The sequence below is a fragment of the Petaurus breviceps genome, unplaced genomic scaffold (genome assembly GCF_028583685.1).
Source record: "Petaurus breviceps papuanus isolate PSGF00001 unplaced genomic scaffold, PetGlider_PUasm1.0 91041, whole genome shotgun sequence".
Classification (NCBI taxonomy): Eukaryota; Metazoa; Chordata; class Mammalia; order Diprotodontia; family Petauridae; genus Petaurus; species Petaurus breviceps.
In genome coordinates, this window is record NW_027187400.1 from 38742319 (window position 1) to 38756456 (window position 14138).

General features: G+C 53.6%; 1 protein-coding gene across 3 annotated transcripts in view; it reads left to right on the plus strand.

Annotated features, from left to right (window-relative positions):
* The first annotated feature begins 471 nt into the window (after window positions 1-471).
* The window catches only part of DVL1 (dishevelled segment polarity protein 1), a 48184-nt gene continuing 34517 nt past the window's right edge, over window positions 472-14138 (plus strand). For all 3 annotated transcript variants that reach the window (XM_069078404.1, XM_069078406.1, XM_069078405.1), the window contains exon 1: window positions 472-913. In XM_069078404.1, the coding sequence (XP_068934505.1) occupies window positions 744-913 (170 nt within the window). In that variant the 5' untranslated portion in view covers window positions 472-743. The remainder of the gene's footprint in view (window positions 914-14138) is intronic.

Consider the following 14138-nt stretch of genomic DNA (forward strand, 5'->3'; position numbering starts at 1 on the left):
GGCGGGGGGGTGCGGGGGGCGGTGCCGGCGCGGGTGCGGGCGGGGGACCGGGAGCTGGGACTGGGTTCGGAGCAGAGGCTCGGGGCGGGGAGGGGGCGTCACGGAGGGAGGGGCCCCGGGCTGAGGCAGGCAGGGAGGGGGGGCCTGGGGGCAGGGGGCTGGGCCTGGCCGGGCGGGGCGGCCGCATTACTCACGCCGCTAATTGCAGGGCGCGGGGAGCCCCCGATCCGGGCTCGGCGCTCGCCTGTCTGTGGCCCGCTTGGGCTCCGGCTCCGGCTCCGGCTCCGGCTCCTGCCGCCGCGGCCCTTTAGAGGTCGGTCAGTCCCCGGCCCGCCTCCAGCCAGCCCGGCCGGTGGCCCCGAAGCCCCCCACCCCGACAGGCGTCCGAGGCGGCCTTCCCCGGCGCGCCCGGGCCGGGGCGCGGATGGGCGGCCGCGGGGGCAGCGCGGAGGGCAGCAGCCGGCGCGCCGCCTCCGCCTGGACCTCGGCCTTGGCCTCCCCTTGCGGCTGGCCCGGCCTCCCTTCGCGATCAGGAGCCGCCTCCGCCTCCGCCTCCGCGGCCTGGACCGGGGCCTGGGCCCCGCCGGCCCAGAAAGCCCGAGCCCCCCACGTCCGTCCTCCGCTCCTGCGGCCGCAGCCGCTGTCCACTCGGGGCTCCGCACTCCAGGCTCCGCGCTGAACCAGCGCCCCTGCCTCCTCCGCCGCCGGCGCCCCCTGCCCCGGGCTACCCCGGTCCACCCCCCATGGCGGAGACCAAGATCATCTACCACATGGACGAGGAGGAGACGCCCTACCTGGTCAAGCTGCCGGTGGCCCCCGAGAGGGTCACACTGGCCGACTTCAAGAGCGTGCTCAGCAACCGGCCGGCTCACTGCTACAAGTTCTTCTTCAAGTCCATGGACCAGGACTTCGGGTCAGTGGCGGCCTTGGCGGCGCGTGCGGCTCCCAGGGCCCGGCTGGCCCTGGCTCTGGCTCTGGCTCTGGCCTTGTGTTTGGCTCTGGCCTTGTCCCTATCTCTGACCCGGTTCCTGCCTCTGCCACTCTCTCTGGCCCTTTCTCTAACTCTGGCCCTGGCCCTATCTCTGTCTCCGGCCATGTCTCTGGCCCTGGCTTTGGCCCTGGCTCTAGCTCTGGCCTTGTCCCTGGCTCTGGCCTTGCCTCTATCTCTGAACCCGTTTCTGTCTCTGGCCCTGTCTGTCTCTGACTCTGGTCCTGGCCCTATTTCTGTTTCTGGCCTTGTCTCTGGCTCTGGCCCTGTCACTGGCCTTGTCTGTATCTCTGGCCCTGTTCCTGTCTCTGGGAGGGGGTGTACTGGAGGGCTCAAGCCTCTCCCTACCCCGGGGCACCTGTTCCCTGACAGAGGGGTGGAGCCTCTGGCTGGGGTCCTTATCCCCTCTCCTATCATTTGTACCTTGGCTTGGTGTCTGTATGTCAGTGGGGTTCAGGGGCTCTGCAGATTTGACTGGGGTAAAGTAAGCCACCACATTCTTGGTGGGGGGCACAGAAGTATTTAAGTGAGGGGAGTGCTTCCTCTTTCATCAGAGTCTTAGCACTGGCCAAGGGTGGGTGGGGGAAGATGGACCCAGTCAGGCCCTGGCAGAGTTTTTGCCTTCTCAGACTCCTGGCTGGGCTGGGCACGCTGGGTTTTGTCCCGGGAAGGCCAGGCTAGGCCGCTGAAGCTAACATGGCTGCCCTGGGAGAGAGAGCTGGGGAGAGAGCCAGAGTTGGGGAGGGGGGTACACTAGTGTGAAGGCAACTACACACTCCTGTATAGGCCAACTGCTGCCCCCACCTCTCTGATACCAGAGGAATAGCTTCCCCCAAGCCTGAGACAAGGCCCACCTCCCTCCATTCTCAAAGTCCTTTCTTAGCATCCAGGGTGATTAGTGGGGGCTGGGGGGCTAGGACTGTGTCATGGCTGAAACCACTACTGCCCCTCTTCTCCAGGATCCTTCCTGGGGGAGAGGTCAGACCCTGTCTCCAGGGTTTGCTTGATGTCTATAGGGCTTGGTGGTCCATTCTCTGGACCCCAGAGTCTGCTGGTACCTGTTACTTATCCCAATCTCATTCCCACCAGAGAGAAGGAAAGGAGAATTACCAGCCTGTTTTCTTAGGAGGGGCTGGTTAGCCAAGAAGGAGCTTTTCCCTTCTAGGACCAGTGCTGGGCCTCATTTTCCTGGGGCTGATTCTTTGCTGGCCAGGCCTGAGTGGGGCCCTCAGCTGAATGTCCTCAGCTCCAGCCCTGTCCTGTTTTCTGTCCGGTGCCCTATTGGGCTTGTCTGGTTGGCCTCTCTCCTATTGATTAGGCCTGGTAGGGCCACTGACTTTGCCCTTGTTTACCAGCCACTTTCTGAGAGTTTGACATTGAAAATCATTTCCTGGTTCACATGGTTGCCTGCTGTCTCTGGCCATGAGAGATTGGGCTGCCTGCTCCAGGGCAGCTGTTTGGGGAGCCAAGGTTTAGAGAGGCCGGCTCTGGGGGGCAGGGGGGAGAGGTGCTAATCCTGTGGTGTCAAACTCAGAAAGTGGGGCTCCAAGGGGGCATCCCTAAGATGTACATAATCTCTGGGGGGGAACCTACCGACTTGGAAAACTGTGTGTTAACATTATCTGTGTTCTGTGACTCAATATTCTATTGTATTTTTTGTTCATTTTTAAAAATGATTTCCCAGTTATATTTTAATCGGCTTCGGGCCTCACTCAGGATTATTGTTGCTTTGGGGACAATGCATTTGACCAAACTGGTACCCAGGAGGAAAGAGCGAGTGCCTGGGTTTGAATCCCAGGAATCTAATGGAATTCTTTGATTTTATGAGCAGTATCACCAGTCATAGGATGTTAGAATTTCTTTCTACTTTCAAGTTGTGTGACTTTGGGCATGTTCCTTCCTCTTTCTGGGTCTCAGTTTCCTCAGCTGTAAAATGGAGGGGCTGGGCCAGATGACCTCCAAGGTCCGGCTCAGCTTTACATCTGTAAAAATGCCATTTCTTTCTGCTCCAGAATGGACTCTTCATCATAGATAGGGTTGGAAGCTGTTTTCCAGTTATCTCCAAGGCCTTTCCTCCCTCCTTCCCCCCCTCCTCAACCCCCAAGCTGAGAGAGCTCTAGGCCCCTTTCTGGGGGGCCTGGGTTAGAGACCGAGAATCCCTGTGTCTGCTTAGCTCTGAGATTAGAGGGTTTCTCGTGCTGGACAGCGCTGAGGCCCCCTCCTTAGAGGTTTTATTGGCTGGGCGGCCTCTGCTACTGAGCCTGTTCTTGGCCACTGGGGGAGGGGCATCAAGATTTCCCCCTCCTCCAGCCCCAATCTCTGTGCAAATTGCAGCCTGGTTTTGGAAGTGCTTTTGGAAGCTCCTTTGTGGGGCTGGGATCACTTTCCCTGGCCTTGAGCCCCAAGACTCAAGATTGGGTCTGGTGGTGTTTTAGCGAACTCTTGGGTTGGGTACACCCATTTTCTGATGACCCAGGCTCCTTGCCTTTTTGGGAATACTGGGCGGGGACCTGGCCCATCATCCCTGAGGGCAGGGGTGGGGGAAGCTTTCTGGTCTCTGGTCTGCTTGCTTGCTTATTGTATTTAAACTCAGGTTCCGCTAAGCCCTAGGTTTGCTTGGAGCCGCTCTGGGTCTGGGGCTGGATCTCTAGGGAGAAGGGGATAACTTCCCTGGAAGGATGGCCTTCCCAGGACCTGATTAGGCCTTATGTGACACCCCCCCCAACCTTTGGGCTTTCCCGTTCTGCTGAGTCTTAGGGCCCTTAGCTTTCTTTCTCAGCCTGAGGCCTCAACTCTCCCCTTCTCTCTTTTCACCACCTCTGGATAATGGCAAAAGTGCAGGATTTAGTCAGAGAATCCAGATTTAAAACCTGGCTTTGCTTCCTTCCCCTCCTGGGGCTTGAGTTCCCTCTTTGTAAAATGATTAAATTGAATTTATCTCAGAGGTCTCTTCCAGCCCGGAATCTGGTGAACTGTTGGCCCAAACTCTTCCACTGACTTCCCTCACCCCTCACCCCCCAGTCTCTCCCCAACAATCAGCTCTCAGCCCATCCTGCAAAGAAATCCTGGAGCTTAGAAAGGAAAGTTCTTTGAACAGGGTCTTTGATTCAGAGCTTGGAGGCCCTCCTACCTGTGGATCCAGGGAAGCTAGAGGCCTCCGTGACACCTGCTGCCACCCTCCCATTCCTGCCTCACCTGTTTCCATTAGAAATGCATTCCTGGTAGAAGAAGCAGCAGGTGAAGTGTCAGACACCTGGCCTCTCCTTCTGGGTCTGCTTCCGATTTAGTGTGAGACCCCAAGCCGATCCCTGCCCTTCTCTAGACCCCCTCCCCCGTTAGACTAGCTGCTCTCTATGCCCCCTCCCTGTTCTGACAAGCTAGGTGTCTTCATTAATATTCCTGCTTCTAGTCTCCAATCCAGCCTCACATACTCAAAACCTCCAGGGGATCTCTGATCCCATCGATTTGGAGGTTTCTTCATATGGTACAGATCAAACAAAACCCACTTGTCCTCCTCCTCCCATTACTTTGCCCCTGGGGGTCCCCCTAAAGCACTGGGGGAGTCCTTCAATATTGCTGGACCTTGTGAGGCTACTGGAGGAGCCCGTAAGGGTGGCCAACTGTCATCTTCCACCCTGGTCAAGTTTCTCATACAGCTGCCAAAAGCCTTTTTAAGTCTGACCATGTTACTCCCCTCCTCAAACATCATTAGTGGCTCCCTATTGTTTAGCATCAAAAAATATACTTTCAACCTGGCATTTAAAGCCCTCCACAATCTATCCATATATTTCCCATTATTCTGCTTCACACAGTTTTCCTTCATTTCAGCCAAACTGGCCAACTAGCTGCTTTGGAAATCATTATTCTACCTCCCATCTCTGTACGGTCTTGCCTTTCAGAATAGTTAAGATAAAGCATTTATTAGGGTAACTAGAGCCCAGCTTCAATGCTTCTTCCTATGGGAAGCATTTCTTGATTCTTTCTCCCTCTTCCCCCTTCCGCCTTCTCTCTTTGTCCTCCAATATGTAGTTCAGTTGTGTCTGACTCTTTGTGACGCACTTGGGGCTTTCTTGGCAAAGATACTGTAATGGTTTGCCATTTCCTTCTCCAGATCATTTTACAGATGGGGAAACTGAGGCAAGCAGGGTCAAGTGACTTGCCCAGGGTCCCACAGCCAGATTTGAGCTCAGGTTTTCCTGACTCCAGGGTCTGGCGCTCTGTGCACTATGGCGCCACCTAGCTGCTCTGCCTCTCATTTACCTTAAAAGCTTCTTGAGGGCAAGAGCCTTGGCGTTCAAACCCTTCATTTTACAGATTAGGAAACTGATGCACAGATCCATGAAGTGACTTGGCCAGGGCCTTTTTTTTCTTTGCCACCTCAGTGCCTGGAAATCTTTGATTATAATGGCAACATCACTACTATCATAGAACGTTAGAGCTGGAAATATAGCCTAGAGCTCATTTCTGAGCTTTGGCCGTGAACTTAAAAAAAAATAACTATTTCAATTTAATCAGTTTCCTTGGTAATCCTGTGGATTTTTATTTGTGCATTTAACAGTATTATTCTGAGGAGTAATCCATAGGGACACACATGCACACGCACACAAACAGGTTAAGGACTTATGAGAAATTAGAAATAGTGAAAATTGAGGCCAGGGTCATTCTGCTTGTAAGTTACAGAGAAGGAATTTGAACCAGGCTCCCTCCGCTCAAGATTCAGTGTTCTTTCCCATTATGCTGCGATTCCTCCCGGGCCTCCAGTCAAACTCCTGGTCATTAGCTTTGGTGCCTGAGGGAGGGGTTTGAGTTAGAGGACAGGTTAAACTGGGAGGTAGCCTGTGTGAGCACAGCCTGGTGGGATGTGCTCTGGCCAGGGGCCGGGAGTCAGATAAACCGACTGTACAGTCAGCTCTCAGCTGTCCATCTGCCCTCAGTGGTGAGGGCTGGTGACAGATTCCATTAGATCCTTTGTCCTCCCCTGCCCTCCAGATAGCCAGAGTTCTGATCTTGGGACCCAAGGCTGAATTGCAGGGCAGGTGCTGGGTGGCTTTGGTAGAAGGTATTTCCTTGTTGGGAGTTCCCTGCATGGAAGAAACCACAGGGGTGACCCAAAAGGGGCAATATATAAATGTGAGTGGGCAACTGGGTGGCTGAGCCCCAGGCCTAGAGTCAGGAAGACTTGAATTCAAATCCGGCCTCAGATATTTACTAATTGTGGGGCCCTGGGCAAGTCACTTCACCCTGCTGGCCTCAGTTTCCTCACCTGGAGAAGGAAATGGCAATCCACTTGGTATCTCTGCCAAGAAAACCCTTAGTGGGTTCACAGAGCTAGACATGACTGAAATGACTGAACAGCAAAAATAAAGGTGAACTATTGTAATCTACTTGGACTTTTCCCAACAACCCTGGAGGATAGGTGTTCTTATTACTGTCATTCCTGTTTTACAGAAAAGGAAACTGAGGCCGAGAGAGGTAAAGTGCCTTGTTTAGTCTCATGTGTCGGTAATTATTCTATTTATTATCACTCAGGTCCCTTCAGTTTTGACTGAGCCAGCTCCCCAAATCCCCCAGCACTCCTTTTCCCTACCCTACCAGTCTTTGGCCCTGGGGGTCGAGCCAGTGGAGCCTGGGGGAAGGTGAGGACAGAGCAGTTACCTCTCTCTGAGGCTTTGTTTGGCTTGGTTGTTTTACCCAGTGTCCACAGGCAGAGGCCAAGGCCAAGGTCGGGATGTGTGGCTTGGTCTAGTGCTGACCCTTGACCCGAAGGTAGACCTCCTGCCTCTGTTTGTACAGGAGGGAGGTGGGGTGGGACTAGGAGTGTGGCTGGCTCAGTACAAACACAAATCACTCACAGGAACAGAAGAGACTCTGGCCAGGACTGTCAGAGCTGAGGAGGGACCCTAGGACTTGGAAGCATGTGATCTCTGGACTGGAGGAGACTCCAGGGGCCGTTCAGCGCATGCCACACCCCCAGAGAGAACCCCCAGTAGGAGATCGCCAGCAGGTGATTGTTGGGCTTGCTCTCGCCCCTGGACCAGGCCCTCCTAATCTGGCCTGATGTTTTCTTCCAATAACATTATTTTTTCCAATAACGTTATTTCCATCTAATTGGTTTCTTCTCTAATCCTATGTATTTTATCTTATGCATTTAAAGTCATGATTCAGATTCATAGGCTTCAGCAGCCTGCCAAAGGGGGAGGTGCAGATACCCAGAAGGTTAAGAAGCCCTGGATTAAAAACTTCCTCTAGCACCTCCTTATTCTCCTTTAAAGATGCCTCTCATTGTTCGGAGGGCTTTTCTTACAAGAAGACTAAATTAGCTTCTTTCAAATTTCTATTCAGTGATCCCAATTCTTCAGTATGGGGCCAAGCAAGGCAGGTCTGATCTGACTCCTCATGACCCCATCTGGGGTTTTCTTGGCAGAGATACGGGAGCAGTTTGCTATTACCTTCTTCAGCTCATTTTACAGATGAGGAAACTGAGGCAAACAGGATGAAGTGACTTGCCCAGGGTCACACAGCTAGTAAGTGTCCGAGGCCAGATTTGAAGTCTGGGAGATGAGTCTTTCCTACTGCAGGCTTGGCACTCTGCACTGTGGCATTCCCTGGCTGCCCTACTTTCCCTAGCAGCAAAGACTGGAAGACAAACGTTGGGAGCCGCCGTGAGTGATCTTATGGTTAAGCATCCCCTCCGACTTCTGGGAATCCTTAATCTCGAGGCCCTTCTGGTGCCCTGCTCTGGAGACTTCTCCGGGCCCTTGAATGTAGGACCCAGAGCCAGGCAGCTCACTCCAGTTGCAGGCTGGCCAAGGCACCCGCCTTTCTCTTAACTCTGTAGCCCGTGATGCTCTGGCTTTTTTTTCTTCTTTAACCACCACACCAGGGTGTTGCCTCAAGGGTTTGACCTTGCAGTGTACCAACACTCCTAGGTCTTTCTCAGCCGAATTGCTATGAAATTACAATGACAGATGCCCAGGTTGTCCCCCAGGGGCTTATTCAGGTCCCCTGAGTGGAAGTCCTGGCTGCTTTCTCTGAGCCCAAGCCTCTTCTTTGAATAGCCTTGAGTTGTTTAGTCGGCCTCTGCCCTCCCTTACCCCACTGGGGAGGGAGGAGAGGAAAGACATCTCCGAAGGAAGGCTTCCTCAGACCTCATGAAGGCTGAGCCTCCCCAGTCATTCTGTTGTGGGGTTTTGGGGGAGATCCCACCCCCCCTTTGGATGTGCTTGCTCCCACCCTGGCTGATGCCGGCATTTCCATCCTTCTGCTTCATTGCCTCTGTTGATGCCTTTGATTCTTGTATTGGGAAGTCAGGCCCATGAGGATTGTCATCAGTCATTCACACCATAGTGTGAATGAGTTGATAGAAGCCTTTCTTTAGAAGAAATTCTTATCAGGGAGCCAAGCCAACAAGCATTTTATTAAGCATTTACTCTCTTCCAAGTGCTGTGTGAAGCTCTGGGGCAAAAACCCCGAGAGGGGAAAAGGTCAACAGCTTTTGAGCTCTCACTGCTTTTCAGGGGGGCTCCTCCCTGAGTCCTGCCTCTCAGGAGCAGGCTGAGTTCGCATCCCAAGTACACAAGACAGTGAATTCCTTGTTGGGGTGGATCTGTGGGGGTGGAGGCCAAGGGCTGGGCAGAGCTTTGATTTTGCTGTAGTCCCCCCCACACCCCCAAATCAGGCGGGGCTCAAGATCTTGCCAAGAATTTCCCAGGTGGGGGAATGATTGGGGGCAGGAATGTCACTGTGGGAGGCTGGGGCAGGTTGAGGGGATTGAGGGGTGAGGGGGTGCCTGCTGGGCTACTGAGGCTTAATGTTCTCTGATAATTAGTCCTTCCTGCTGAAGGAGATTAATTACAGGCATCAGAGTATCTAGACTCTGATCCTTATATATAAAGGGAAGTCAGGCATGTTTCTGACAAATGGGCGGGTTTTCCCTGTTTGTCATCACCCTTGCAAGGAAGCGCTTTGGTTCTGTCTGCTTTTGCTTGGGCCCATGCCCCCCTCCCTGGGGCCCTGAAGAGAGGGGGTGTGTGTGGCCTGGGCCTCTCTCCAGGCATGAGGCTGCTGCTATTTGCCTGAGCCTTCCTAGGCTAGAGCTAGGTGTCCCTGATCTGACCTAGCACACCCCAGAACCACAGGGAATAGTCTGTTGTGAGTTGGAGGGAGAGAAGGAAGGCCCGCGTGTCACTTTGGACCAGGGGTGGGGGAACCTGCAGCCTTGAGACCGAATGTGACCCTCTAGGTCCTCAGATACAGCCTATTCTGTCAAAGAGCCGTACTTGAGGACCTAGAGGGCCACATGTGGCTTTGAGGCTACAGGTTCCCTACCCCTAATTTGGACAAATCACTTAATCTTTATTTCTCGATTTCCTTTTTTGTAAAATGAAAGGGACTGAACTAGGTAATTTCTGAGGTTCCTTCCAACTCTGACTTTCACAGAACCTGTAATTGATATTTCCCTTTTGGGCCCTTAGAACCATTCCCTTCTTTGACTTTTTGGGGACCCTTTCTCAGAATAATGTTTTTAAATGCATAGAAAAAAAATTTATAGGAATACAAAGGAAACCAGTTATTTTGAAATATAAATAGCAACATATTTTTTAAAAGTCTTTGAAGTTCATAGGCTCTAAATTAATGATGGGCCTATCCCCAAATCCCTAGCCATAGGTACCTTGACCCTCTCTCCCACTCCAGCCAGTCCGTGCAAAGGCTCCAGGGAATTCTGGCTCCATTTTGCATTTCTTGATGGACCTGGGATTTACTAACGGTACAAGGTATACTCTGAGTAAATTTCTTGTACCAATGCAGGGTGCCATCTGTTCCCACAATTTCTCCTTTTAGACAGTTCTCTGGGACACAGAGTTTAATGACTTGCCCAGGGTCACACAGCCAATATTTGTCAAAGGTGGAACTTGACTTCTTAACTCTAAGGCCAGCACCCCAGGCTGCCTGTCTACCAGTTCTGTTTTACTGATGAGTTAAACTAAGGCCCAGCATCCCAGATCCCTCAGAGTAAGCATTGGAGGCATGCGGTGGGGGACACATTCTGCTCGGGGGACTTTCCCAGCAGGAAGAAAGATGGAGTCAGAAGGGCAGCTGGCCCGAAAGGCTGGGGAGCCTGCTGCTTTGTGGGGGGAAGGGAGGAGGCACTGGGAGCCTGCGCCAGACCAGATTGGGCTAGGGACCTCACAGGGTGCTGCTGAGTGGCCTTCCGTTGCCATGGAAACCTTAGGAGCTAAAGGGTTCTGCCCTGGCTGGGAAGCAATCTTCCATGTCTGTGTTGGCCCAAAGGCTTCTCCTCCTATTCTGGGGTGGGTTGGGAGGTGGAGAGACCAGAGCAGGGGCAGGGATGAGGGCAACCCTGTGTGGGGCCTCTGATGATCCAGGCTGGGCTGGACTGGACTTTGTTATTCCTCTTGTGGAGGGCCAGTGAATGAGCTTGGGAGAGTCAGGGAGAAGTCAGAGATGGGGCGGGGGGCAGTGCTTGGCTGGCCTTGTCTCCCTTCGAGGAGGTCTCTGGCCTTCACTCCATTCAACAAGCATTTCTTAAGCCCTTAGTCTGTGCCAGGCCCAGTGCTAGGTGCTGGGGACACTGAGACAAAAAGGAAACGCTCCCTGCCCTCAAGGAGCCTTCGGATGAGAAACTACACAAAATAATTACTGAGTAGAAGAAATGGAAGGGAGTACTGAGGACTGGGGGAATCAGGAAGGGCCTGGTGGAGGAGGGGGCTTTTGTGCTGAGCCTTGGAGGGCAGCTTCTCAGAGGTGGAGGGAATTCCTAGCCTGGGAGGAATGGCCTCTACATAGGCAGGAGTCCCATAGCAAACCAAAGTAATTCCTGCCCTCTAGGAGCAGGTAAGAAGGAGTGTTAACAGAATAGAAGATAATTTGAGGGGAGAGAAAGAGGGAGGGAGAAAGAGAGGAAGGGGAGAAAGGGGGGGAGAAAGGGGAGAGATAGAGGGGGGGAGGGAGAGAGAGAGAACTGGATGGACAAGGGAAGTCTACTGGAGGTGTTGAGACTTCTGAATCCAGGGTGATGAGATGTGTCCTTCCTGCCCCTCCCCTGCTGGCTTCTTCTGCTGGCTACCCAGTTGGGGAAGCCTCCTCTTTCCGGAGCCAGGGAACTCAAGCCTTGGGCCTGATATCTGGGCAGATAGTTGCTGGGGAGCAGTTCAGAGCTTCAGGACCCCTTTTCCCCAGCTGGTGCTTTAAAATCTGCTTTCCATCTGTTATCTCATTTAATTTTTTGAGGGAGTCACATTATCCCCACTTTACAGGTGAGGAAACTGAGGCTGAGTGTTTCTCCCAGGGTGTCCTGCATCAGGGTTCGGCCCCCACTCTTCAGCTAGGTTTCCTCCTCTCCCCCACCCCCACTGTACTTCCTCCCCTCCCTGAGTCACTTGGGAGCTGTTGGATCATGAAGGCCTGGGTGCTATGAGTCATGCGCTTGGGGAGGGGGAGGGAGGGAGGAGGAGTGCTGGCTTGCTGCTTTAGAGGGACCCCCTCCTCTTGCCAAGGGGGACCCCAAGGGGGACGGAGGGCTGCGGCCCCCTCCCTAGCCCCTTTCTGCCTTCTGCAGACCCACATAACCACCTACTGCTCCAAGCTGAAGGTGAATTTCCCCCGGGCCACCCCCACTCGAGGGCCCCACCCTTGGCACTGCCCATCCTCGGAGTCTGAACTCAGCCCTGAGGCCTTTCTCACACCTGGGCATCCAGCTCTGGGCTGAGACACCCTGGAAGCAGAGGCCTAGAGATCTGGGTGGAAAGTCTGGATAGTGGGTATAGAAAAGGACAAACATTCATGAGGAACCCACTGTGTGCCAGGCTTTGTGGTGAGCGCTTTACAAGTATGGTCTTGTTGGATCCTCACAGTGACTCTGGGGTGAGTGTTTCCCATGAAGACCCTGAGACAGTCAGAGGTTAAGTGACTGGTCCAGGGTCACACAGCTGATCAGTGCCCTGAGGTTGGATTTGAACTCGGATCTTCAGCCCTCTGCCCACCTTGCTGCCCAGATGGAGTGGGGGCAGGATTTTGTGGATCTCTCCCGTCGCTGCAGACTCCCTCTGCCCATCTCTAGATGCCAGGCTGAAGAGTGGCCATAAGAAGCAGGGCTCAGACTTCTCTCCTGCCTGGGGGAGCTGCAGAGAGGCAGGGCGGGCTGTACAAGGGCGCACTGGCATGTCCCTGGAAGTTGGGGGCAGCCTCTCTAGGAAGATCTCCAAGCAGAGCCGGGAGGTGCTTCTGGGTCAGGACTAGCCCGGACACTGCCGCCCCTTCCTGATCCATTTCTATGGTGACAATTCTCTGGTTGTAAAGATGGGAAGAATCTCTAGGGTCAACCTGTCCAGTCTCCTGCCTCTAGGCTTGGCTGTGCGGGCAGCTCTGTAGAGACCTTAGGGCTGTCCTGGTGGTGGCAACAGGGGAGGAGAAGAGGGAGTTGGGAAGTAGATTGTGGTTTAGGCTTGAGGAACCTGTTGGACGATCAGCTTTCTTGAATGGAGGAGGAAGGTGACCGTGCTCAGATCGAGGCCCTGGAGGAGGGAGCTCTGCAGTGCTGATGACAGGTGGCTGGCCCCAGTCTGAAGGTGGGGGAAGGGGGAGACACGGTAGTGACTGGTGAGCGCAGAACAGGCTTCTCAGGACAGAATTCTGGATCGATCCATCCAGAAGCTTGTCTTGGGCTATGTGCCAGGTGTTAGGGGACACACATGGGAAAAGGAGGTGGTCTCTGACCTTGTGGGGAAAACAGGGACCGAGAGAAGTCTATACAAGCTAAGAAATTGGGGAAGGGGGTGGGGGAGCACAGTGGCATCAAAGGGACAGAGAAGCATCGGCCAACAAAGGGATCTTCCTTTTTTTTTTTTTGATGAGGCAATTGGATTAAGTGACTTGCCCAGGGTCACACAGCTAAGTGTCAAATGTCTGGTCAGAGGCTGGATTTGAACTCAGGTCCTCCTGACTTCAGGGCTGGTGCTCTAGCCACTGCAAAGAGCTCTGCCTAAAGCTCGGCTCTGACCATGTCACCTCCCCTACTCAGTAAACCTCAGTGTCTCCCTATCACCTCCAGGATCAAATAAAAAAGCCTTCCTATCCTGCTTCCATGTACATTCCCAATCACTAGTACCCTACGACTCTCCTGCCCCCCATTCTTCAATCCTGGTCTCCTGGCTGTTACTCAGACAAGACCCTCCATTTCCCACCTCTGGACATTTCCCCAGGCTACTCCCCATGCCTGGAGCACTCTCCCTTCTCATCTCCTGCCTCTGGGCTTCCTTCATTCAAGTCCCTTCTACAGGAAGCCTTTCCCAACAGCCCTCAGTTTTAGTACCTTCCCTGGGCTGGTTATTTCCAGTTTTTTTCTGTCTCTACCTTGTTTGCATGTAGTAAACAGCAGGTTGACTCCCTCTGGCATTAGAGTGCTTGAGGGCAGGGATGACCCCTGGTTTGTTTGTTTGTTTGAGGCAGTTAAGGTTAAGTGACTTGCCCAGGGTCACACAGCTAGTATCAAGTGCTTGAGGCTGGATTTGAACTCAGGTCCTCCAGACTCCTGGGCTGGTGCTGTATTCACTGCCCCACCTACCTGCCCCTCAGGGACAATCTTTTACCTTTCTTTGTATCAATGCATATTGACTGTCTGATTGACTGATGGCCCAGAGTGAGTTTCAAAGGAAGTTAGGGATCCTAAGAGCTCCAGGTAAGGAAGCAATGCATCCTGGGTACGGGAATCCTCAGAGAGGTTACTGGTGAGGTCAGTGGTGAAGGGCCACACAGGAGCCTGTGCCAGAACCCAGAGGTGCTGGGTAGCAGGACAGGAAGAGCAGCTCTATGGGGGACTGGAGGCCTCTTCAACAGTGCAAGGCAGAGGCCATGGGGGCCTCAGCTGGGGGGAAGGGGCTCTGGGAGTGGAGAGAAGGGGACACACTTGAGGCTTCTTGTTCTCCTTGTTCAGTTTTTCCAGCTGTGTCTTGACTCTTTGTGACCCCATTTGGGCTTTTCTTGGCAGAGATACTTTGCCATTTCCTTCTCCAGCTCATTTTACAGATGAGGAAACTGAGGCAAACAGGGCGAAGTGACTTGCCCTGGGTCACACAGCTAGTAAGTGTCTCAGGTGAGATTTGAACTCAGGCCTTCCTGATTCCTGGCCTGG